Source organism: Gallinula chloropus, assembly GCF_964237585.1.
Source record: "Gallinula chloropus genome assembly, chromosome: 3".
Classification (NCBI taxonomy): Eukaryota; Metazoa; Chordata; class Aves; order Gruiformes; family Rallidae; genus Gallinula; species Gallinula chloropus.
In genome coordinates, this window is record NC_140087.1 from 80,038,097 (window position 1) to 80,064,298 (window position 26,202).

The window sequence follows — 26,202 nt, forward strand, 5'->3', positions numbered from 1 at the left end:
CACAGGGACAAACAAGGCCTGATTTTGAACCAGGAATGCATGAAGATGTGTATGTATATGTATGTACAAACTTTTCCCAGCAGCAATGTTTGCAAATCCAGGTGACTGTGTGTACAAAACCAACCTTTATTTTTCCATAGCCAGAACACTCCATCAGTTCTTTCCCCAACTGATTAGAAATATGTGTTCACATCAAAGCTTGAGTGCAAATTATAAAAGTGAGCCTTAAATTATCAGCAGCATTAAACCCCGGTTCAGGATTTATTTGAAATAACCTCAGTTTGCTTTACTGTTGTAAAGATCATCTGAAGAAGCCCAAAACTTCTTAACTCAAAGGATTAATTTTTACTAAACTAAGCTATGTGTTCAGAAACAAGCAAACCACTAAATAATAGCAGCTGCAGTGGTTTTAACTTTTGCTGTCACCAGCTGATATGACTTTAACAGTATTAAACTGGACATAAACCTAAAGTTTTTCTTAGCAAATATTCCAAGACACCATTCTTTTACAATATTTGTCCAATATTTATGCTAATTCATAAAGACTCATAAGAATTACCTCCATCACAGTTCTAAATGACTAAGATACTTTGTTAACTAAATTTTCTTTGAAAGTTTTACCTGATTTTGACTTTGCTTTTTCATTCCTGCTCATTATTTGAAATTGTTTCCTACTTTTTGCATATGGTTTCTGGGGACAGATTTGGCTGTTCACTAATGCCATCACAGTAATCTTTCAGACTTTATGACTTCTTAAGCCTTCGAAGTTTTAACTTCCTGAGACCACTTTCAACTTCTTTTTTTCTTTTTTGGGTAAGTTTCTCTGAAGACCCTGGCTGCAGTTCAGGACAAGCTGGTGGCATCACAGGCTCATTTTGGCTTGTCTGCATGATATTGTTCCTCACAGAAAGAGGCCTGGAGTGCCTTGTTCTCAAAGTCAGCGAGTTCTCATCAGACAGAGTCTTCAGCATGTCTTGTTCTGTAAACAACCCGGAATTCAGTGGGGTCTTCTCTTCCAGGAAGAGACCTAAACAACCATCATCATGCTTACTCATTTCTGAACTGCCAGGAATTAGAGCAGTCCCTTCAGAGGACACTTTTCTGAAATGCTCTAAGTTTTCTTCTGAGCTACAGCTCTCTTGTTGAGGCCGTGTTTTGGTCACCTTTTGATTTTCTTTTGGACTTTGTGGTGCTGACTCAGAGCTCCAAGGAAGGTTCTCACTCAGAAGACTCGATTTCAACCACTCCGCAGCAGGAGGTTTTTGCTGGCTGCTAACATCATCTGGCTGTCTCCGATTAACATAATTTTCCAGCTCTAAAACAGGAAGCTCCAAGCTGCTCTCAGCTGTGTTTATGCAGTCCTTTAGCTGTCCTGTGCTCCTGCATTCCCCTTCAGACTGAGAACTGAGAGAAGTCCGACAGTCATTCTTTCTGTTCCCTCTCTGCGAGTCCACGGAGCCAAGACACACTTTCTTTGAGTCCTTGCTGACTTGAGGTTTGCTTGTGCTATTTTTCTTTGTTTTTTTCCTTTTCACACTGCAATAAGAAGGAAATTTGGTTTTAAATTAAGAAAAGATCTTTACTGCCTCAATGTGCCCCTCTTACAAAGTCTGAAATGCCACGAGGGCAGCCATCTCTTGGGATACAGTAAAAAAACCCCTGCATATCATTTTGACAAGCAGAAATGTTTGTCTGGTGTGGATAATATCAAGTGTTATCCATCTGATTTTCCACTGCACTAGGGGAACACGACTTATTAATGACTAAGCCATGAAGGAGTTCACATTCTATTCCAGGAGGCAGAACTGGATTCATTACAAATGTGAAAGGTCAACATTGAATAAGTATATTAAATTCCTTCCCAAACTGGCTAGATAAAATAGTTATTTCATCAGTTCCTAAATGATTTCAAACCATTCCCATCTATTCACATGCATAATGTATATCTGAAGAATAGCGGGGGGGGAGAAGGGGGGGCAGGCAGGGAGAGGCAGCGTGCACATCTCTGTGTGAGAGTTTCTAATCTCTGTTTTAAAATGTTTCTCTGGAATTTTTCCCAGGACATTTCAAAGCATTACTTTAAAGTTAACCACTACTCATCTAGTATCAAGCCCATTCATCTGGGAAGGACGGAGGTAATGCAAGTAGATGATATTCTAAAAGGAATTATACAGGAAAATGGGATCACAAGGGACATGATGGAGTGTCAGTACGTAAACACTCCTCACCTACAAACCTGGATTTCACACAGGCTGTGAGATGAACTTTATGCATAAGTACTGAAGCTGCCTATGTAAGATACAATCATAGAATAGTATGAGTTGGAAGGGACCCCAAGGATCATAGAGTTCCAACCCCCCTGCCACAGATGCTGAGTTTAAAGGTATTATTAGAGATTGTCCCATGCTGGGACCACTTTCTGCTGCTCTGCTAATGCCGAGCAGTTCCCAGATTGGCATATCTAACTCTTCAGCAAGAGGGATCTTCCAAAATAGGCAGAGCTGGCATACCTCCAAATCTAATCTCATTTCTAAAGGCAACACAGATGACACAACACAGGTAAAAAGAAAACTTGTCAGGTTTCACAGCAAATCCCTGATTCCACAGCTGGTTTGGGACTACCAGCAGCTTGCACAATTAAGAACAGCATTCTGGTATAGCAAAGGATGGCCAGTAAAATGTTCAGCTGACCAACTAACCCGCCCCACCCGCTGCACCAGGGACAGTCTCCATCTGTGACCAAAGATCCAGACTAACATTGCAGTACACTGCAGCTTCTCAAAGTGAAAAACAAACCAAAAACTTTTGCAAAGTGTTTTTCACCAGTTTCGAGCATCCAATATTTATTTTGGCTCAGAGCTTCATTCAAGGAAAAAACACCCTGTTTTGATTCTGCCTAGTGCTATGTGAGATATCTATGTGGGTTGTAAGAGCTTTTCTCATGCCGTACAAAACAACAACGGTCGTTTTATGTGCTCATCCACACCAGAGTAGTAATCTCTTAGCAATTTAAATCATCTTTTGTAAAGGAGCTTGTATTCCTTGAAATTCTATTACACAGGTTAGGTTCTGTTTACATCCAAACTTTACCAGCTCATAAGTTTAATGCCTTACAAAACCCAGCAACATACATTTTTTTCAAGATGTCTTGCTTTATCTGCTCATTCAGACTAATCTTAAGCTTCTTGTTCTCAGCAGATCCAGTAAAATATTCAGACGTTGCACTGGAAAGTTCTTCTTCCTGCTCCAAAAAGAAAACACAGGTTTAAAAACATGACACATCAAGCCATGATTATTCAACTCAAAACTCCATTTTGAATGTTAAGACTTACACATGTTCCTTATTATTTTGAACTCTGCAGTCTATGAGAAACAAGAATCATTTTTAATCTCTTAATATTTGGTAGTCTAGTCAGCACCCTCCCCTTTCAGACTCCCAGCGAACGTATTTCATATGCTAAAATATCCCGCAAACAAACAAGCCTGCAACTTAAAGGATGGAGCTTTCCAAACCCTCTGAGGAAACTGTTGGCAAATATTTGACATCTTTGTGGCTCAAACTGTGACAAATGCCAGGAATGTCTCTTGCAGACAGGAGCATGTTTGTCAGTCTTTTTTTTCCTGAAGAGACTGACTGGCGCAGTGGTCTCATACACTTATTCTGGGAAGAATTCCTATAATTTTCCATACTTTGGAAAAAAATATACAAAAAGTGTTATTTGCTCACTTAAGGAGGGAAGGGTTAAAGCTTTTTTTAATGCTAACGTTCAAACGCTAGCAGCTTGTAGTGGTTGGCTACTACAGGACAACAGGGGAATTCTTTCTGGTCTCAGCTAACAGCAGCACCATGGTTTTATATAATATGAGGTTGGGACAAGAGGGAGGGAAGGAAAATGCTCTTTTTCTTCAAGCTGTGAGCATTTCCTTTCAGAACGAAACAATCTCAATGAGAGAAGGGCCATTTGCTGACTTCACTATTAACTACCACATACTTCAAAAAAAGTATTATCTCTGAGGCTATGGAGAAAAGAGGAATAAAAAAAAAAAAACCCCAACATGGCAGAGTCAAGAAGAGAAGAGGCTTTGTGCATTGCCTTTTCTTTTATATCATTTTTCTTCATCAGCCTGATTGATGCAACTTCCGACTGGGGCTCACCATGCGTAGGGAGTGCTTGTTTAGACTGTCTCTTGCTCTGCATGGTAAAGCTAGCACCCAGGAGTACAAAAGAAGGGAGGAAGCAGAGAAAGACAGTGGAGGTGCAAGGCCAAAGCATGTACCTGACCACTGCCTGGAACACCCCTCAGGAACCTGTCCTTTAAAAGGCATTAAGCCCTACCCAGTTTTAGTTTTATTTTGATTTGAAAGGAGAGGGGGGTAAACCTCACAGCGCTTTCCAGAAGAATAAAGGCAGTGAGAAAACAACTTCCTGTTTTGTAAGCAGAAAAAGGGTGGTCAGGCAAAGAAATAAAGCCATTTTGGTAGTTTAAATAGCTACAGCTGTTTGGAGCCTTCCTTGTGGAGGCAAATTACGCAAACATGTTTGTGTGCTTTTGACAGACGTACAAAGTTCTGTCCACTAATGCTGCAACATGTGTGTTTACAGCAGGCAGAAAACACATGGGACGTATGTGCAACATGAGTTAAACCTCAGAAATCAAGCCTAACTCGTTTAATCTGAGGGATTAATTGCTGTTTCTATTCTTGTTAGAGTTACGGACTCCCCTAATTTGACTAAATACGTTTTCATATTTTGTAAACTATTACAGAAGGGAATGTTATTAAGATACTCCAAGAGTGTTGCTAATTTTAAGGGAGGACACATACTCTGAACTGTAAAAGAAAGTCCTCTGATTTGCAGAAACATTCACACAGCTCAGACTGAAGGATCTTGCACAATCATCCTGCATCGAAGCAGCCAGACAGCACTCTTACTTAGCCAGAGAAGAGAAGCTCAAGCAGCAGCATTTCAACTTTCCTTATTCTGCTTTACATTTAAGGTTAATTCTATCAAATGTTCTTCAGTCCTCTGCTGAGGACATCAACATGGCACACCAGGGGAGGATCGCTAAAGATATCTTGTAGATGTGGTAAACAACGGGTGGAAAGTAGAGCTTTGGACACAGTCCCAAGGAGGACTGGGGACAGTTCCTGTCCACACGTACTCACTACTGCAGAGAAACAATAACCCCGAGTTCTAACTTGCCTCTGATTGTGAATGGTGCACAACCCTTTGCTGGTGTGTACCCTTGTGCCAGGGTGTGAAGAGCAGACCCTGGAGAGGGGCAAAGATGATGAAGCCACGTTGCTCATGAGTTGAATCAGACTGTGCTTACTGGTCCAGAGTGGAAGAGCTAAAGACATTCCCTCACTCCAGCGTTGTCACCCTTTTGCTTGGTGTTCTAATCACTTATCACATAAATCAGTGACAGAAAAGGGTTAAGGCATTAAAAAAAAATTAAAAATAAAAATGATTTATATGTGAAACACTTCTGAACATGCCCTCTAAGTACAGTAGATTTTCCCCTTGGAACCACACCCTGTAAGTGCTGTATTTTGAGAGCTGAACAATTAACATAAGGCATATGAGTCAGTCTTTGAAAGACTCTGTGGGAACCAGAGAGCCTTTTGCTGTTAGGAGTGATGTAAACTCCCTAAGGCTGGAATAAGTCCACAATAGAAGTCAGAGAGAGTCATAAATAACAACAATGGGCATTCCATATACTACTAAGACACTCAGCCATTATTGGTGATACTTCCTTTATTTTCTTTATTAGACTTAATAATTTTAGTTAATTAAAAAAAATAAAAAACACTGCCTGTTTTGAGAATGCTCCTTATTTCCTATGGGAACTTCAGGACTTGTTAAAGAAAGAAAAAAAGCTAATCTGCTCTCATCCTGTCTAGTAATCCCAAATTCCTTTTAGGCACTGAAATAATTAAAGAAAAATATTCCAGGCATAAAAAGGAGGACAGCAGAAGCAGACATCATATAAACAATGACACCATGACAGAGAAAAACGTCAAAGCACCGCCAGACTTGTGACTTGACTCTGAAAGAGCTGCAGGGAGTGGGATTGCTGCTAACAAATTAAAACCACATTTCTTGGCAAATTGTTAAAGACAGACGTATTTACATTTGTATAGAGACTGGGTGGGCACAAAAGATTAAAATGCTTCTTTAGCCCTTGAACTGCCAAGTTCTATTAGAAATATGTGCTCTTAAAATCCTGGGGTAAGCTCGCTCCTTTTCATCGCTGAAACTCAGCAAAGGAGGACAGGCCTGCAGAAGCAAAGCTTACAGAGTCTTACTACCCTACCTGCTCCTAACACTTGCCTCTCCAAACCTGATCTTAAGTTCTTTAGTTCTTATCCAGAGAGATGTCAGGGGGGAAAAAACCCCACACACAACTCTATAAAGTCCTACAAAGAAACACGTCTGTTAAGCACACAATATTCTTGCTTTAAGGCTTATCAAACTGAAAACTCATTCTTTTATTACCTGACTCAACTTACTATCTTGCTCAAAATGAAAAAGATACCTTCAAAGGTGGCTGCTACGTGCAGCTCTCCCCAGGACAGCCAAATTCAACACCACAGCATTAAATACCTGTAAAAGAACTACTGGTGTACATGCACTTGTGAAGAATCCTTCCAACTCAGCATCGTGAAGAAGACTAAAAGGTTTGGCCTTTTGAGCCTGACAATACTCATAAATACTAAGTTTTGCTTTTATTTTCTTCAGTCTAAGGTTTGGGGTACAATAGAAAAACCCCAATTGAAAAATACCCAAGTGAGCAATGCTGTCCCCCCTTTCCACCTCTCCTTTGGTTTCATACTTTCTACTTGTCTCTTACTATGCTCAGTATAACAGTTGCACATGCTTATGTATCAATAAAGTAACATGAAGGGATAATTAAATTTTGTGCCTGGTTAACAAAACCCACACAATTAAAACCAGGCACCATTTCTGAATTGCATTTATCAATGTGGCTCAACTTGCTCATCAAAAATACTTAATAGAAACCATCAGTGTGTCCAATAAATCAAATTTAGTATCAGACTGGCATAGGGGAAGGGACTCTCAATATAGGAATGTAGACAAAGCAATGACATAAAAGCATCATCCCAGGCACACACAAGTGCATAAAATTAAAATTAATAAACTGAATCAGACAGAAACACTTAATTTAAGGGTGCTTTATGCAAGCTTGCAATTGCATGACTTCTCCTAATGTCCCTCTAAGCAGTATCATGAGCTCAACCACTTAAGATAAGCTTTGGGTTTCAGAGCTGTGCTAATATGATTGGCAGATCAGAGAGGTCAGGCAGGATAAAACAGAAAAGGGTTCCTAAAGCAAGCAAGGAGGATTATCAGTGAAGGATGAATCAGATAACCTAACTGATAGAAAACTGACAGAGACAGGACTTTGGGTCTAGTCTTCTTCCCTCTCCCATCCCACATGAAGGAAAAGCTTCCCACAATTTCATGATGCAAATTTTTCAGTGTTCCCAACGTAGTGATGCATCTGTCCTAGCAATCCTGCTTATGAACTCCAACCACATCATAAAACAGCACAGTATGGGTATTATTCTCAACCTGAAATAGAGAATATTACTCTACTTTTTAAACTTATCTGTCCTGCTCTGTGTGTAAGTTAAGTTCCAGTAAAAAAACATCAAGGATCATTCCATGTTACACATGGGAGTACTGATTTTTCATGTGAAATAGGTATTTTTAAGGAATGCTGGTGGTTTAAAAAAAAAAAAGTATTCTTTTCAAGACTGAAACTGGAGAAAAAAACAGAGAAAACTGCATCTCTCCAGTGAGGAGCTGAATTACATCAACAGAGTCTTCATTATCTACTACCAAAATTCACTTTGATTTGATGCCATGGATCTTAACAGTTAAGATTTTCCCTGTCAAGTGTCCCTGTGGTCTGCACAAATTAGTCCAAGAGCTGGCTCAAACCATTACAAGCCCCTGTGATACATTCCACTTGCTCAAAACACAAGATGTGAGCCCACGTTTCTCACTCAATGCTTAGGTCCTGGCAATTCCAAACACTCCAAAGGTCCCCAAAGCATCATCAGATCAGCTCAAAGTGTATGACTTCTATGAAGAAAATGCCTTCTTGCTTTTGAAGCCTTTTGTCTGGATTTTAAGAGTATTTCACATAGAGCAGGAATCCCAGACTATTCTGAAGGTTTTCTAGATTTGCATTTGAATACTTGCAGGAGGGAAAACCAGAAAAAAGTCCCATCAAGCTGTAAATGGCATAAGCCAAATCAAAGTGAGATACTTCATAAATCCCCTAAAGTTGCAGGGAGGCCTTTAAAAATATTGATACACATCTGTAACAGCTAGCAAGAACGTACATAACACTTTGGAAAGCCACAGAAGGTGCTCCTGAACCAAACGACCTCTTTATGTCCTGAGCAGCACGTGGTAGGTGCCGTGTTTGCTGGAAGGCAAAATGCGTTAAAATGAATGTTAAGTAATTGAGCTATTAATCATTCTGATTTTATATACTGATGCTACAAGACTCAGATTCTATCTTCACAGGAAGTGTCCACTGATAAGAAACAGAGGAATAGACGATAGCTTTTCAACCAAAATAACTTCTCTCAGTGACACTGGAGAAAAATGTAAAGCATATTCATGCTGATATATTTTTTTATGGAAACCAATATCTAAAAAGAATGTGTCTTCATAGCTGGCCTTTCCAATCAATTTTAAGATTCCTGCCTCCAGAAGTTATGAAGGACATGCACACAAGATACATGTTTTATGCTTTAAGGATTTTTAAAAATGAAATAAGACAACGGCAATTTTATGTGGGGCTTGACCCCTTTCCCCAGCCTATAAACCATGAGGGAAAGAATCTACTACTCAGTCGTCATGAGTATCTGGAAAAGCAAGGCACTCCTGTAAGCCTCTACTACAGCTTCTAGCAGTCTGACATAAAGATCCTCTATCCACCTACCCAGCTTAAATGGTATCTCAGAGTCAGCCTGTACAGATGTCTAAACAGTGAACAGTCATAATTCAAGTCAACTTGGTATTTGTCCTTCCAGATACAGCATGGGCTACATGACATAAATGAATATTCCTCAGAATACATGATGTATACAACAACATGATTGATACACTTAAAGCTTCAATTTTTCCTGGAAAAAAAATAATCTGGAAAAGAATACATCAAAACCCAACTGTTCTCTTCATACCCTTAGTGTTTAACAACAGTAGGAGATCTTGGAAAGAATAACTAATACCCTTGATCTTGCTGGATATGTAGAAGCAAAATATGTAAAACAGGCAGAACTGCACAGCTCAGAAGATAATTACCGTTCAACAATTTAGTCAATGTTTTACTCTAGTTTCCAAAGCAAACACCACCACCACCACCAAAGCCCCCAGGATTTCTGAGCTCACACTGAGGATTTGTCCCTCTAAATAATTTCAAATCATTACAAATTGTTCAAAAATCCTTCCGTGAACTTTACCATCCTATATTTCAGCTTACTGTTGAACCAAGTTATGAAATTCCTATTAGTCGTAACACATCTCTGCCCAAGGCTAAGGAACCAATTGCTCTTTAAAATAATTTTTACAAAAGAAAGCCCATCAAATATTTTTTTGCTCAATAGGAATACAGAGAATTATTATCAAAACCATAAGTACATTAAACCTTTTGAAGTTCTAGAGCGATCAAAACCTTGCAGATGCATGGCAGCTAAATAAAACCTTTAGCTAGCTCACTGCAGCTTTAAACACTATCAGTGCCAGCCATCCACCACCCTGCACCCTCACTGGAGGTGCCCATCCTCTCAAAGTCTGCAGAGAGGAAAGAACATCCTTCAGTGTAAAACCCAGAACCTCAGCTCAAATCTGCACTAACTACCAGCACGAGCTGTGACAGCCAGAGAGCAAGAAGGGAGAGGAAAACAGGGAGGTGAAAGGATGATGACAGATGATAATATCTTAAATAACCACAAGGCTTTGACAAATGAGATCTTGTGAACACTGCTAAGTAGTTACATTTAAATCAACTGGAGCGTTCATATAAGCAGCAACTACTAAACTCAGTAAAATCTTATTCAATTTGTCACTACTTTTTGAAGATTGCTTCATATGGAAATCATTTTATGCCCTTAATCATTCACACTGCAGCTACAGGACCTTCTGTATTTCTGTCCTCCTTCACCTGGATTCTGCCCAGTGAGAGGTACGTTATCACTTATTGAAGATGTATTCAACTATTGGTTTTAAGATAATTTAAGTCTCACTTTTTCTTTCATTCCATATATACTCTAATATTCTGTCTGCTCTTCAGATAAATAATGCTATGGGAGAAAGATTTTCAAATCAGTTCCTTGCAGCAGTATCTTGGCCTTTCTCCAGAGATGGAACAGTTAATTCACTCAGCAGTATGCATGAACACTGTCATTGCTCTTTACAGTAAAAATAGTGTGCATTTGTCAACAGGTGACTTTCATTTACAGTTCTAATGGCCCTCTACCCATCTCTATGAGGTTTCTCCAGCCTTGACTAATTGAAATAATTGCATCTGATTTCATTCCATCATTTGTCCACTTCTCCAGGTCATTAATATAACAAACAGCAGAGAGAAAACAGGCTGTTGCCATGCAGAAAGTAAATCGGTTTCTAAGCTATAAGAAGAAACTAAGACAAGTTCAGACAAATCTCACTGAGGCAATTCACAGCATTACCGGTCTCAGGTGTCCTCCCTTCCCTTCTGCAGGAGGCTCCTACCCTACTGCAGGGCTGGCCGAAGGGAGCACACACACATAGACACACACCCCAGCTGCTCCCACCTGAAATTCAATGGGCTAGCTGAAAAACCAGAGAAGTTTGGTTTGCATGAATCCACAAGACCGTGATAGGCAGCAAGATGAGATGCAGGCACACAGCCCTTTTGGCAAACGCTGCTGTAGGAGTGGTAATCTCCAAGGAGAAGAGGCAGACAGCTGGGACAAAAGGGAATATTGTAAAACTGCCAAAGTGTTCTTCTTTATAATGATGTCAAAGACATTAGTATCATTGCTTTGTGATGTAGTTTTTCAGTGAGAGCAGTCTTACGATTCAAGCTAATTTAAAGCTGTCCTGACACTGAAAGGGAAACCTCACCCTTACCCAACACACAGCCCTGCCAAGTCTCTTTATCAGTGTTAGCATTTACTCAGCCACGCAGTGAGAGTCTGACCTAAGCAATCCAGCCAGAAGCTAACCATGCAAGCACACACACCCCCAACAAAAAAAAACCCCAGACCCGTGTTTTCAAAGAGATCAATGAATTAATCCTGCTCCCCACACTGCCAGACACTGCAGATGAGAACACACAGCCAAGAGAAGGCAGGAGGGACTGCGTGTTTCAGTGGCATCAGCCTGGCATCAGCTTGAGCAGAATATGAAGGATGAGTAGAAAAAAGTGATAAAGCTGTAAGTGATTCTGTGTCCAAAGAGAAAACTCACCACAGAGGAAAGGGGTTCCTTAATGTGTTCCATAATGCCTTTTATAGAAAGGGTTCATTAGGCTGCACTTTTCCCCTGCCACACTCTATCTTTCTGGAAGAAGTAGTGAACCTTGTTGATAAGTTACCAAACTACAGCTTAATACTGCTGTTTTCCTCTAGCTCTGCTTCCTACAGTGACTGAAAAATATTAAGCATATTATGTGAAAACACATGAAATGGAGATTTTAGGAAATTTAAAAAAGAATAATGCAATAAAGAAAATATCACCAAGACAAGTATTGAGACATTAATGTGTGTTTTGGGTGTTACTTCCAAACCAGGGTAACTCAACTTCTACCTCCTAAAGGGGATATCCTGCTCTCTTCATCCAAATACTGTCTGCGTGCTCCTGCAACATTTTTTGTGTCACAATAGGCAACTGTGTGAGTACAGGATGAGTTGGTTCAGTGAACTGACATGATGGGAAATGAATACTCCAATAAAAAGCAGAAAAGCTTCACAAATAAATCATTTTCTGCTGGATCAAGTCAATGAACTAATTCATGGAGAATCACTTGGTCCATTGTAACCAGAAAGGAAAGGAATACGTAGCTGGAACTAGAGGGGATGTGAACTGACCTTTTCAGTAGTAGCCCACCATTACAGCAATTTAACTGTGATATTTCTTATATACATATATATACACACACATGCACACAAAGGCTGTTACATGCCAAGATTAGTACTTATTCAGGGTAAATTGTGCCATTTCACAGTGTTTCCTTCGTCCCCTACCCAATGTGATACCACTTAACAATAAATTAGTCTTTAAAGTATTTAGGATAATTAAATTCCACATAAAATCTTTACTAACCTTTACAAATAGTTGCTTTCTGAGAAAAGTTTTCATCTTTCCTTCCAACTGACATGTTATTCCAGTAGCATATACTATAAAGCCTCCTGTTGACTACAGCTGCAATGTGTTTTCATGAAAGAACCAGAAGCATCTTCCCAGCATAATCAAAATCCAAGAAAACTGTGTCATGTACACTCTTATGAGTCTGAAGAAAGATAATTCTCTGGTGTACCTGAAGTGTGTTACAATGACCCAACTTATAAAATCAGAAGAAGGTTATGAAGAAGATATGAAGAAGGTTCAATAGTTTGCTTTTATTTCTCTGTTGGGCATTTAAAAAGCACCAGGCATATCTTTAGCACTTTTCTTCTCCTTGTGTACCTGTGCAGGCTTTTTTTAAGAGTTATATTCTGTTTGGAAAAGACTCTTCCTTTTTCTATAATATTCCCTGTAACTTAACAAGGCCCCATCAGTGGAAACCCCGAGATCTCCTATTCCCCACTTTCTTTTCTGATTTCACCTGAACCATAATTTCAAACTTCCACTTTAACATCACCAGTAGTTCAACCTCTTTCGTGCTTTCCCTACGACCACTTCCTCTCATAGATTCTAGTATAAAGTCGATGTGATTATCAATGAATACTCCATTGTTAGCACATTTTCAAATGCTCACAAGCCTCCAATAAGTCTTCCACCCATTTCCATTTCCACTGTTTCTTCTGATAACCCTTTTCCAACTTTCCATTTTAGCTCTCTACATAATAATCATCAAGAAAATGTCGTCATTGACAAAGATGACTAATCTCTCCAGAGCTCTTATGTATTTCCCTGGGTTTCCTCTTTTGCAATGTTCCCAAAACTCACGTCTTTTTCAAGATAAAACTATTCAAGATTACCAATGTAGTTTGGCAAAACAGGAAACAATGAGTTTATGTTTAAACTTAGCATTAATCAGTTAGGCTATTCTTCCATTTTTTTCCTTGAGACTACCTATTTGCTCTTTTCCCCCCCGACCCCCCCAATAACCTGTTGCATTGTTTATTTAATAGAGATTTCTTCCAAAGTGATTATTACTGCCCGTAGCCTGATTTTTAGAAATGACCACAGGAACACCTGTTTCTAAACATATGTTAGAAAAGTATATATCAATAGATTTTCTTCTATTTTATTGCAGCTCCAATCCTTAGAAGTGCTCTCAAATCTTTTACTGCTCAAAGCTAATTTGACAGATGCTGCCTGAGCCACCTTTTTCTTACAAGATGCATCACAGAAGGCTTCAAACTGCTCCTTTCAGCAGCTGATGCTAAGGTGCTTGTAAATATCTCACAAACCATCTATTTATGATCTTTGCCAATAGGCAGGACACAAGAATTTCATTTCATACCTGGCTAAGTCCCTTGGTTTAATCACAGCGTGTTTCAGAGATACAGAGGATAGCCTAAAAGGCAGGGAAAATGCAAAGAATGAAGTGCTGAACATAGGTGAAGAAAGAATTGCGATGAGTGAAAGAAATGTGTCTGTACTGAGCTGAATTAAAACTGGTTCCAATAATGGGAAAGCAGAGCACTGAGACTGACTTGTCTTGACAGCTGAGGAATGAAAGTTTGACCCAAACCATAAAACATCATAAAAGCAGTTAAAAGAAAAAAAAGAGAGAGACGGTCTTGACTAAGTCAATCACAATGACATTAAGCAATACTGAAAAGCAACAACGTCTCCATTAACATATAGCCAACTACTTTTAGAAACCTCAGAGAGGTCCTGGAAACCAAGGGCGTGAGCTGATCGAGCCTTTCAAAGAGCTTGCATGCAACATTATGAAATTATTCAAACCCAAACAACATACAGAGGAAAACAAAACATATGCCTCATTTTTAGCCCATGAGAGAATACACTGGAGTATATCAACGGAAAGGTCTTCTGGGTGGTCTCCTGTAGCCTGGTTTGGAGTTCAAGCATACTCACTGCTAAATTGCATAGAGAAAAGCACACACACAAAGTGCAGATCCTGAGCCTTTGCTTCTGCAGTGCCAAAAACTTGAAATTACCTCTCAGTGGCAATCAAACCCTCCCCCAGTTTGGCAAAGAACTGAGCTGAGTGTATGACAAATTCAGTCCTGTTGTGCAGTGGAAATTCTGGATCAACAGTTCAGAGTTGACCCTTTACGTTAGAGTGGCAAGAATGAAAAAGATACTCCAAAACATTTGCTGTGGGTCTGGTCACATCTTGTTGGTTCTTCAAATTGCAAAAGATGGCTTAGTGACAATATTATTTTAGTCTCTCCTACCAACATACACTGACTGTTCCGGGCTGCTCTACACATACCTACCGCATCTGTAAAACACACTCCGAAGGCTTTATGATCAATGAGGTTATGATCCCTCCAAGAGATTTTTTTGGTTGATGTTTTAAAACACAAATGTGTTTAAATTCCCTTTTAAACAACAAGGAGTTTCGTAGATCAAGATCTATGAAATTTTGAACTAGTCAAGATAAAGTCCATAACATATTTTTTATTTGCCTTTTCCTTACTAAGCAGAATCATCTGAATGTAACATTTTCATCTTTTATTTTGTAGAAAGATTAAAAATACTGTATGGGGGAATCGGATATCTCACAAGAGATACTTAAGCAATAAAAAAATACAGTTTCTTCTCAGTGAAAATGCAGAGGCAGGATTTTCTACTTAAAGCACCTAAGTATTTTTCAAGACAATACTGAGAAAGTAATAATTTTCAAAATAGAAAAGTACTTCTAAACCAATTAGATTTTTTTCTTTACTGAGAGAGAGAGAAAAACATTTGCTTGATCCTTTGACACTTAAGGATACTCACCAATCTAGGAATCAAGATAATAAAATCTCCATTTAGCATAATAAAAACACCCTGCTTGAGATTAAAAAAATACTAAGTTGAATGAGTAGAAGAAAAATTTGTTGTGGTTTTTTTTTTTTTTTTCCAAGGGTCAAATAGACTTTAATACATCTAAGACAAACTACTATAATGTACATAGACCCCAGCATGTAGCACTGACACTGTGACTGCCTGCTGTACAGCAGGCCCTCTGGGTCAATGGGAGCACTCCTGAGACAACCAGCAGTTAACTGTGGCATAAAATTCATAAGCCTTTGACCCTGATAAAGCCTTCAGGGTGAAATATTTAAGTACAGTTGTTTATAGTATTTAACTACCCACCAGTATCTATTTTTTCCCCCATAAATGTTTGGGGATTTATTTTTTTTTCTCCCAACAGGGCTAGCACTGATCCATTTGAATTGTTTTGCAGAACAAGTGCTAAGAAAAACATACAACAAAGCCATGAACTTTAAAAACTTCCCCATTATAGTTGCAGCAAGTAAAATATTATGAGGACAAAATATGAAAGAAACAAACGAAGATCCTTAAGGTGCTTAAGTCATACCTAGCTTTCTAAATACACGGTCCTTTCTCTCCGAGCCTCATAAGGCTCAAAAAATGCTGAGCTTCCAAAAATCCTCGTTTTTGTTTGTTTCACGATGTCCTATTGAACGGTTTGGCCCAATGGTTGATGTGACTTTCTAGTTCCAAGACGACAGTCACAAATACATGAATAACTACATCTGTAGATAGATGTTAATTTTGTCACTATAAATTAAACAAGAAAAATGTAGAGAATGATTTTGTACCTACCAATACACCATCCTCACGTGCCCAGGCCTCTAGATCAGAGTCAAATTTACTGACGCAAACTATAAATCTGTCTGGAAACACACGTAGCTCTAAAAAGAATTGAAAATAAAGTCACAAGAATTAAAGTCATATTCAAAACCACACATAATGACAACATCTAGACATGTTTTAGTAAACAAAATAATTTATTTTTTGAATTGCACACTAGTTTCTTAACTACTCTCTTCAACATCTCATCCCTCCTTTTGTTTTGATTCTTTTCGAACCATTAAAAAACTAATAAAAATCTGTAAAAGTCAGAGTAAGTTTAGTTCCCAAGGGATAGTCATGGCTGAAAATTAGTCCACCTGCACTTCTGGACAAATGTACCAGACAGACCCAACAGACAAACCACTTAACGATGATTTCTTTTGTGCTACTCTGCTGAGGAGTCTCTTCATCACAAAAGCTGTAAATCATGTTTGTAATACAGTACAATATATTCAATCAGGATTTGCCATAAAAACTCAGCATAAGGCTATGTGTTTCAAACTGGCTGTAGTGATTTTTTAAGTCATTAAACAAATTGGTTAACTACTACTGAATTATGTATTTTTCTCAAGATCACATGGTTTGTTGTGAACACAACAAAGTTGCTATTTACAAAGAATTAAAAACTGAAGAGTTCCCAGGTTAGAGTAGACCAGACAAAGCTTTATGCAGTGCCTTGCAATGCCAGAAGAGCACAGCTAGATATTCTGTTATTTTACATGTCAGATTATTGCCAGATTACTATCTTTTTTGTTGTATTTTAAATTGGTGTTATAAAAACAGTTACTAACTTTTAAAGTTAGTTATATTTCAAAACAAGCTGTATCACCCCATTTTCTAGGACAAGAAAGAGACAAGGCTTGCAGAAAAAACACGAGGATGATCTCAGATATTTTTGGTAGAGCATCTCCTCACAACAGGTTGAGCATAGGCACGATGTGCCTGATTTGCAGTGACTCTCAGGTCATACACATGGCTGACCACCTCTCTAACAGGTATTGTTTCTTCAGGAGCAGCAGCACGTCTCTGTTAGTATCTCACAAATCTCTCTAAGATTTGCATACTACAACTTGAAAACGAGCCTTTCATAATTCTTTCAGAAACACCAATTCTGTTAGCAGAACTGCATGTGAAGAAGCATTCATGCTGTGCCTTATGTCCAGACTATTTTTTCTCTGCTTGTATCCTCAAGACCTGCAAAGGCACCTGCAAAGGCCTTGTACAATGGCTTTCAAACTGCAAGCAGCCTACAGACATCTTTCGAATGGGCTACAAAAGAAGGCCGCTGTTGCAAGGACTGAATTTGTTATGTGCAGGTCCAGTAATAGCCTTTTAGGTAAGTTTGCTTCAGATATCGAGCATTAAAGTATGCAAGACTCTTCTAGTATTAGGCTTAACATCTGTTTTTGATTGTGAAGTACTAAGTGCATCTTACAGAGAGGAAACAATAGCATCAAATAATTTCTTATTTGAGGATACATGCTTATTTTGCTATTTATTTGGAGTGAAACTGAGCAAAAATAAGTTCATTACTTGTTAGGAACTTCATGTGGAAGTAAGGTTTTGACTGCAGCATCCGAGCCTCTCTTTTTGGCAGCACTAGTAGGGCAAGTTCATTCCAGTCAGACATTTTTATTGTTCTATTTTATAACTACCTCACTTGCTGGCTAACAAAATGAAAGCATCTTTAGGTATTCACTGAGGCTTAAAAAGGTTCAAATTTAATAGACAGAAACCAGTCTTGAGACACCAATGCAGACACTCTGCTATTCTAGTCTAACTTTTCTTCTGGGAGGCTGGAAGTTCAAGCTTGATGACATATTTAAAATCAACACTTCAAACTCTTCAACCAATACAGACTGAGAAAACAATGAGTTGGCCTTTGAAGAGAGATTTAAACATTTATAAACACAATGAATTCCTATAAAAACAAGGAATTCTGTAAGAATATCCATCCAAGTATTCAGAATTTAGGAGGGCACTTAATTGATTTAGATTGCTTTTTTTTTGAATACAAAAAGCTCAACACAAAAAGCAGTGATCATTTTAGCTCCTTTTAATTGCTGTTGGTGGGACAGGAGTGATGCCAGTTCCTTCCAGAGCATCTTGGGTTGAGAAAACATGAAAAAATATCTGGTCCAATGATATCTCCTATGGAAAGATTTTATAGCACTGAGGTGAATGAAAGCTTTTTCTTGCATACACTTGTACTGTACAGTTGATGTCACAAGACACTCGAACAATAATGAAGTGATTCATGCTGCAACCTCTGGTTGATTCACCCTGCAGAGACTCAGTAAAATGCTGAGTCTCATCGTACTCACAGAATTTGGTGTGGCTTAGCTGATTACCCTGGGGCAAGGCATACACAAATTTAAAGCTAAGTTTAAAAAATAAATAAATAAATCCATCATATGTTAAGAAACACTTCTGTTTTTGTAGGAACCATCCTCTGAAAAAAAACCCAAAACAAAACCAGACTCTGAAAGAAATTTTGATTAATTAGACCAAAATCTGACAAAATATTGGTGTATTTTCCTTTTTTCCCTCCTCCAAATGCCAAACTCTAAGTAACACTATGAGAAACTGATTTCTTACCACGATAATGTTTCCCTACAGCACAACGGAGATTAACCCATCTCTTCATGAAGTAGGCAGTAATGTGAAAGCTCTTGGCTGCAACATAAAACAAAGGGATAATAATAAGCATAAGGGTACCTTGGGCATTCTGGTTTCAAAGTCTTGCACATCTGCAAAGAAAGGGTTGAGAGAAAGCAGCAGCAGCTCCAGAATAAAAAAGAAATTGTAACTTTAATGTAACATTTCTAGAGAGAAATTGCTCATACTGGAGTCTTGATAAATTATTAATAATCTATGATTCCACTAAATTAAGTGAGAAATGCCTACATTTAAACTCCAAAGTATCTATAAGTAGACAGGTCTAGGCTGGATGACCCTACAGATACCTGTAACACACACAGAGGCTTCAGTTTCTGTTCCTGACAATGACAGAAATAAATCCCTGTGCACCAGGAGCATAAGAAAAGGACAGAAAGGATTGTGTTACATCAAAGAGACTACTAGGCTACAGCTAAAGAAATCAGCTTTTACTTTTGTTCTGTTTGAATTCCCAAATGACCCTGAGTAGATCAGTTAGGACTTGATTCATAAAGGTATTTAGCAACTTAACTCCCACTGAAACTGGGAAATGTTAGCTTCTCTGACAACTCCTCCATCGCCTCTCTGTACACCTCACTAAAAGGAATGTGCAAAAGAGGGTCAGTGGTATTTCCCCTGACTCTGATGGGTTTAGCAAGATTTCAAATACTGCTGCTTCCAAGACAGTCAGATACCTGAGGTGCAATTACCACAAAAAAGTTAGAAATGCTGTTCTTTAATCTACCCATTTAGAAAGAAGTAAGGAAAGTTTGTTTCTTCCAGTCTCAGTCTCCACTGAGCAAGTGCCAAGCCATGCCTTATTTTTAAGTATGAGCCCCAAAATGAATGCCCTCTCCTGTACAGTTTACAGCTCTTCTACTTGCAGAATATCTCCTGGAGCTCACCAACGTGCACTGTTCAGCATCCCCTCCCATTAAGAACTACACTTATTGATCACAATCAATCCCTTTGAAATTTATCAGCCATCTTTTTCCTTCCCCTCGGGAAGATACCTAAAATTTGACTTCCCTTTAGAGATCAAGTCAAGATGTGACAAGTTGAACCATCCCTTAAAAATGATGAGCACTAGAGAAAAAGTTGGATGCAATCCACCAGCTTCATTAACTGTATATTTACGAGCACAATTAAAGAAAATTACTTTTAGCTATTTCCAGTTTGGCATCCACAATTCTTTAACATTGTTAGTAGGATTAGCCAAATCAAAGAATTTGCCCTGCATATAAGTTAGTTATTAGTGTGGTAATAGCATCTTCCACTGTGACCTCTGTGATACTGAAGAAGCAGCATTCCTAAAAGTACAACTCTGCAAACAAATCTTCAAGCAGAGAGTAAATATGAAGAGTCTTTTCACTTCCCTTTCCCTGGGATATTCCAAATGTGTTTTTCTTATGAGAAAGTTAAAATGATAAAGTGTGAATCTTGCTTTTCACAGGGAAAATACTTCATTCCTGAAATTCTTTTATGAATCAGTGACATGTAGATCTCTCTATTTTTCTTGCTATCTTGGTATTCTCTAAGAGGGTAAGTGTTTAATCATATTTGATTGACTAGTGGCCTGACCAAAGTTTCAAATTCCTCTTAAAGGCCCTTGGTTCAGCTAGCTACTGGCAGCTGGAAGAGAACACCTACCTCAAATCCAGCAAAATAAATAATTGCATAAGAGATCAAGATACCTCTACACTGTTACTGCAGTGTCAGCTCATCTTGTAAAGCTTTCACAGGTCTAATAAGCTCTGCCCAGAGGGACTAACACTAGGAAATCATTTTAGCTTCCATGATTATTTACTACTTGCTAAAAAAGCCCGAAGAGATGATTTGCTGTTACTTAGTGCTACCTCTGAGAAAATTTTAAGATGTATTACATTCAAGATACCTATATTTTGAAAGTATCACACAGCTACACTCATCTGATGTTTTGAAATACTCTTGTATATGACAGCTGATCTAACCCATACTCAGCTGGAATTAGCAAATCTTCCCTAGTTTGAAAGTTGCCAGAGTTACTGCAGAACTATAAAAACTGTGATATTATTCTTCTGCTTCCTTCAAGAGAAATACATTATTTAATTAACTATTTGGCTTCATGAAATAAGAAACTAAAATACAAGCCCCACAAAAAACCTCATCTGACAAGCTCATACCATTGCAGCTTTTTGAAATGTCTACATCCTTGCTCAGCAGGATTCTAAGGCTGTTTTCACTTCCAGACTGATCCACGATCAGTACTCCCTATATATGAGTATATACTCCTGTTGGCTTTGGGCAAGCTGTGAATTGTGCTCCGGGGAAGATGGCCAGTGTATATTCACCAAGGACCCAAAGCTGCTGGTCATGACATCTGGAAGGTCAGACCAAGTGATACAGTTTAAGAACACCATGTAAGTTTGAACCTTGAACTACAAACACTGTTTCTGAAGCCCATAATACAGAGAGCAGTTTCACTGATTTGAGGCTCAGTAAACCCACTCTGCCCAATCTTTCTTCCCTCTCCTCTTCATCATGCTACATAGACAAAGGTCCACGTGTAGATTACCAACACAGAAGCAGAAATAAAACTGTTAGTGATTTGGAATTTTGTTTTTGTTATTTCAAAACTCTGCACCAAAAATCATCAGGTTCCAAAAACAAACCAGAAAAAAAAACCCAAACCCAACAAAATACACAGACCCTGAAACCCAAAATGTGACTGAATAAAAGTGGTTCTAGATAAGACACCCTTCAGGTTCAGCTGAAGCGCGTAGCGGTGAGTGCTGCCTTTTAAGGGAACAGTGATTTGTCCTGCTTGTTCTATTTCATAGTCCCAGGACACCAAGAGGAAGTATCAGACGCTGACTCTTTACTGTAAGACTATCCAGCAGCACTTGTTTTCCAAAGGAGTCACAGCCAAGCTGTCTTGTGCTTCCCCAAGGCTGCCAAGAAGAGGCTGTGGTAGAGCGTGGAGCAGTGGGAAGCCCTCTCCCACGGCTATTATGGACCATTCATCTGGGAGCCTGGGAAAATGCCTCTGAGCTGCTGAGTTATCTGGAGCAGCCTGGCAGGTGTTCACTTGCCAGCACAATCTGGCACCTGCATGGCTCTAACTCAATTTACTGGAGTCTTCTCCAAAGCCACGGGACATGCCTAAGAAGGCCAAGTGCCCCTCAAACGTTTCCATATCTGACAGACACCTATTTTTCATCACATTTTTATACTGTCTTCAAAATAATAAAAAAAAAAGACAAGCAAAAAACCCACCTATTTTTCCTCCCAGTTTAGCCATTCCACATTTCTGACAGGCTTTTCTGGATTAGGACTGCCTCTACCTTTGGGAGGCAGCAAATAAACTATTGCAACACATAGATTAAAAAAAAAAAAAACCAAGAGGATGAATTTCATATGTTACAATGTGAAAGTAAATACACAGGTGCATTAGATTTTTCTGAAATATTATATTGCACATTTTAAAAAAGAATCTACATATTGCTTATGCTAGATTAATTTTTCCACACAGATTAAACTATACTAGTAATAATGTTTACAGCATGTCGAGCTTTTCATCTTCAAAGTGCTCTAGAGACATATTATTATGCTGCTTTTTAGCAGTCTTATTTCTTCTCTTAAAATTATTCACCACAGAATTCAAATTCCTGATCGTTTGTAAACAAAACAAAAAAGGAATTTTTTATTCTAAACCTGCTGGTAATCCTGAAGCTTTTATTCCCCAAAACAAACAGCCATGTCCAGAGTTTGTGGTCCAGAGTAGGCCACCATGTAAGCGTAAGTCTAAATCTCGTTCAGAACGGGTGCAGAATTTCCATTGCATCTTGTACACCCCAAATTACATAGACTTTATAGACAACAAGCATCTCTACCTAGTGCAAGTTTTTATACACCAAGTAGCAGGTCTCACAACTATTTCACCCCTTGGCACCGTTTGGCACCCCTTTTTCCATCCATTTTGCCTTCAGCTCAAGGAATTTTTAAATTATTTTTGTAACTTTCCATTATTTCAAGTAACAATCACAAGCAAGTACACAGGTCAACTGATCAACTTAAAATAAAGCCAACAAACTTAAAATAAAATTGTTTAATATCTAACCCCCCCCCCATTTGGGACATTAAATTCATATACATAAACTATGGACTGAAGAAAATCAAAATAACTTGGGTGCAGCGTTGGGTGGTTGAGTATTGCTGCAGGGTCTGACCTTGCAAACTCTTATACTGGTAAATAAATTTAGTGATGTAATTTGTGTCTTTTTCCAGGGTGCCTTAAAAGTCAGTTTAAGTATAGACAAAAACAGATTACTGATTATTTTTTTTTCCTCTCCTCACTGTTTCAGAGTTTTATTTGTATTAGTGCTATTCTTCTATCTGCTAAATCTTTTGAACACAGGCCAGCTGCCAATCCAAATAAGTAAGAGATCTGTCCCATCAAGGATGGGGGGGGCAAGATTTGGTTCACATCAGGGAACAGGGAAGATAGACATTAACCTTTAAATTAATCTAATCAAGACAGGAGGAAATATGCCTAGCAAAATCCTCTCTGCTATCAGAACATTGATAGCTAGATATGGCACACTTTCTCAAACCTTCAAACCATCAGAATATGATTCATGAACTGTGAAACTGCACTAAGCCCTTTCATGAAATCCAGAAGCAGGGCTGCAGGGCTTTCCTCTAGCAGGAAAGGTGTAGAATTCACTCCTAAACAAGAACTATACTGGCCAAACTGGATCCAGGACAAGGCATTTCTTTGTCTGTTTGTCACGGACATTCTGGAGGAAAGAAGTGACAAGAGAAGCATATGTGAGACCATTTGGCTGCAAGGTGAGAAGTGCACCTGATGGAGGTTCTGAGAACACACCAGCTCTGAAGGAAAAAGCCTGTCTTCCTCTTACTAATACTTGAGATGGAGAGGGGACTGACCCAGTCCTGGAGACAGCTCTGAAGATACAGTCTCTGCATACATGTCCATAATGTATAAGCAGTAATTGCCAGCACCACCTGCTAATGCATTCAAGCAGATAAGTGTAGAGTAATGTATTTGCTGGTTAGTGAACCACTGGTACAGACAACTGTCTTCTAATAGGAGACAAGATTTGATTTCACCCCTATGGTGACGGGGCACTCAATGACCATATTATTAATTGCGTGAGACTGTAGAGCTTAGGTTAAAAACTGTCTGATGCCCCATTTGCACATCAAGCTGAGCACCCCCCAATGCTGGCCAGACACAGCTTATATCACTTACATCACCGAATTCCTCACAATGATAATAGTTAAGGTAGATTCCAGATAAAATGAAACAAACTGATGGTTTGATGTACAAAGGACTAGGAAATTCATAGTTTGAAAGCACATGTCTCAAAAAATATGTCCTTTCACTCTGTCTCTGTTTTTTTTCCTTGAGAATATCCATGAGCTTCATCATTATTTTTATGTCATGAAATATTTGAAATGGAGGATTTTTTTTATTCTAGAAATTCCTGACATTCCTAAAAATCTGTTCTAGGACAAAAACTCAATTAAAATGTGGAACTCAACATTTCAGGATCTAACAGACATGACTGGTTCTCCCTACTGTTCAGTAGAACATAATCATGGGGGCCAGTACTATGATGCTGAAAGATTTTCAAATAAAGTCAATCAAACCCTTCATGGGTCTCTAAGTTCTATTTTTTTTTTTTTCTGTTGGCAATAGGAAACGACTTCTGCAAAACTCCTTCCCTGTGAGGAAAGGGTTTTAACCCCATAGCTCCCACATCTGACGACTTTAATTTTCTACCAGTAAGAAGGTCTCTAGGCATGGGTCATTAAAACATTAGGAATATATTACATCATGTGCTTAAAACCTATGGTTTTGGTGAAAAAAGCCTTAGAGTCTACCACTGGAAGCATCATAGGAAACAATGACAGGGAAAGGAAAACCTGTAGCAGGTATCTTCAGCAGAACTTTAAAAAGATGGCATGAACATGAAAAGGTAGTTTCCCCAAAGCTCATCCTGATGTATGGTTGCAATTAACACTCTTGTCTTTCTTTTTTGAGGACTCCTGTTAGCATAGCCCAGCAGAGCTAAAAGGTTGGTGGTCATCAACTCCTCTTCTGCCCTATCACCTACAGGACACTTCAAAAGAGAGTGAGTTGTAAGAGGCATGTGCAGACTTGAACCAGCAAGCACTTCACATTGGTGTCAGAACAAAATTCTGTTACTATGCCCACAACTCATATTCAAGATTGCACTGGACTTTTCTCCTTTTTCAAGCCCAAGTCTTTATTATTTGTTGCATTACTTAATTTTTATTTACTTCTATATATTTTTTTAGAAATTTAAGTCCAGGCCCTGCAAAACTGCTGGTGTAGTTTGGTTCATGCCATTGTAGTCAATAGAAAGTGTGTATTAAACACATCTAGTACACCCAATGGCCAATGAAATGTAGGTAACTGCCCTTGCTGAACTATGTACATGAAGAAAGCATGCACAAAACTATGTTGAGGAATTGGCCTTCCATCTTTATCTGGACAGACTTCTGTAAAACCTTATAAAGGGTTTCCAAATATAAATAAACCCACAAAAATGTTTGTAATTTAAAAACCTGTGTTTCTCTCTTTGTCACATGATAACAAAACTTAAGAACTAATAACAAAGGAGAGCATTATTGTATAACAAAGTTTAAAAGAAATTCCTACTCGAACTTAAGCATGAAATGATACCCACAATTACTTCCAGTGGTAATATAAATAGAAAGGACTTCAATGTTCAACACATACCTACAATGATTTTTTTCTTAAAAATGTAATGAGACTACTTTTGGTTTACTCAGACTGCTGGTGATAGTTTGAGAACTTTTATATTAAGAAGCCTTATATTAAGGCTTCTAGGCAATGCAAGGGTTAAAGCAGTGTAAAACAGATTTTCTCACAGTTTAAAGAGAGCAAAACAACACATTTAGGAAACCAGACAGCTATAAGGTCAAAACGTTACACTTCCAGGTCAAACTTCTGGTTGCAATTAAGTAAATTCCTCTAAACATTTCTAGGGAAATCATATTTCTTTTAGGTTTTATTCAAATCCCTATTCTTTCTTGCTTATATCGTAACCAAAACAATATTGCTGTCTTTAACAACATTTAATAAAACCAGTACTTACATTTTTTTTAAAGGAACCTGATATTTAATCTCAAAATAAAAAGCAAATCCTTATTTTTTCCATCTAATACACACTTGAACTAATTTTAAAAAAGCAAAATAAGCTATCAAACCCAGTTAATTTAAAAAAGAAAAAAGATAAAATTGGGGTTTTTCCCCCCTTAGAAATCACATTTGCCTTTTTATCCACTTTCATTATCAGTATTTCCATAGTAGGGTTTGGGGTTTCTGGGTTTTTTACTAAATCAAGCTATTTCCCCCACATGCAGCAATACTAAAAGCTCTCAAACCTAAGTTGCTGACAAAGGTCTGATGTAAACCCTTACGTGCCTTTAAAAACATACCAACCATCTCATGACTCCT

The 26,202-nt window shown here is 38.4% G+C and overlaps 1 protein-coding gene across 1 annotated transcript in view; it reads right to left on the reverse strand.

Annotated features, from left to right (window-relative positions):
• Positions 1 to 626: 626 nt before the first annotated feature.
• The window catches only part of SLX4IP (SLX4 interacting protein), a gene marked incomplete at its 5' end in the record, with an annotated part of 74,663 nt that continues 49,087 nt past the window's right edge, over positions 627 to 26,202 (reverse strand). The window contains 4 exons of the mRNA XM_084261134.1: positions 627 to 1,536; positions 3,132 to 3,241; positions 16,002 to 16,090; positions 18,630 to 18,707. Of these exons, the coding sequence (XP_084117260.1) occupies positions 744 to 1,536; positions 3,132 to 3,241; positions 16,002 to 16,090; positions 18,630 to 18,707 (1,070 nt within the window). The 3' untranslated portion in view covers positions 627 to 743. The remainder of the gene's footprint in view (positions 1,537 to 3,131; positions 3,242 to 16,001; positions 16,091 to 18,629; positions 18,708 to 26,202) is intronic.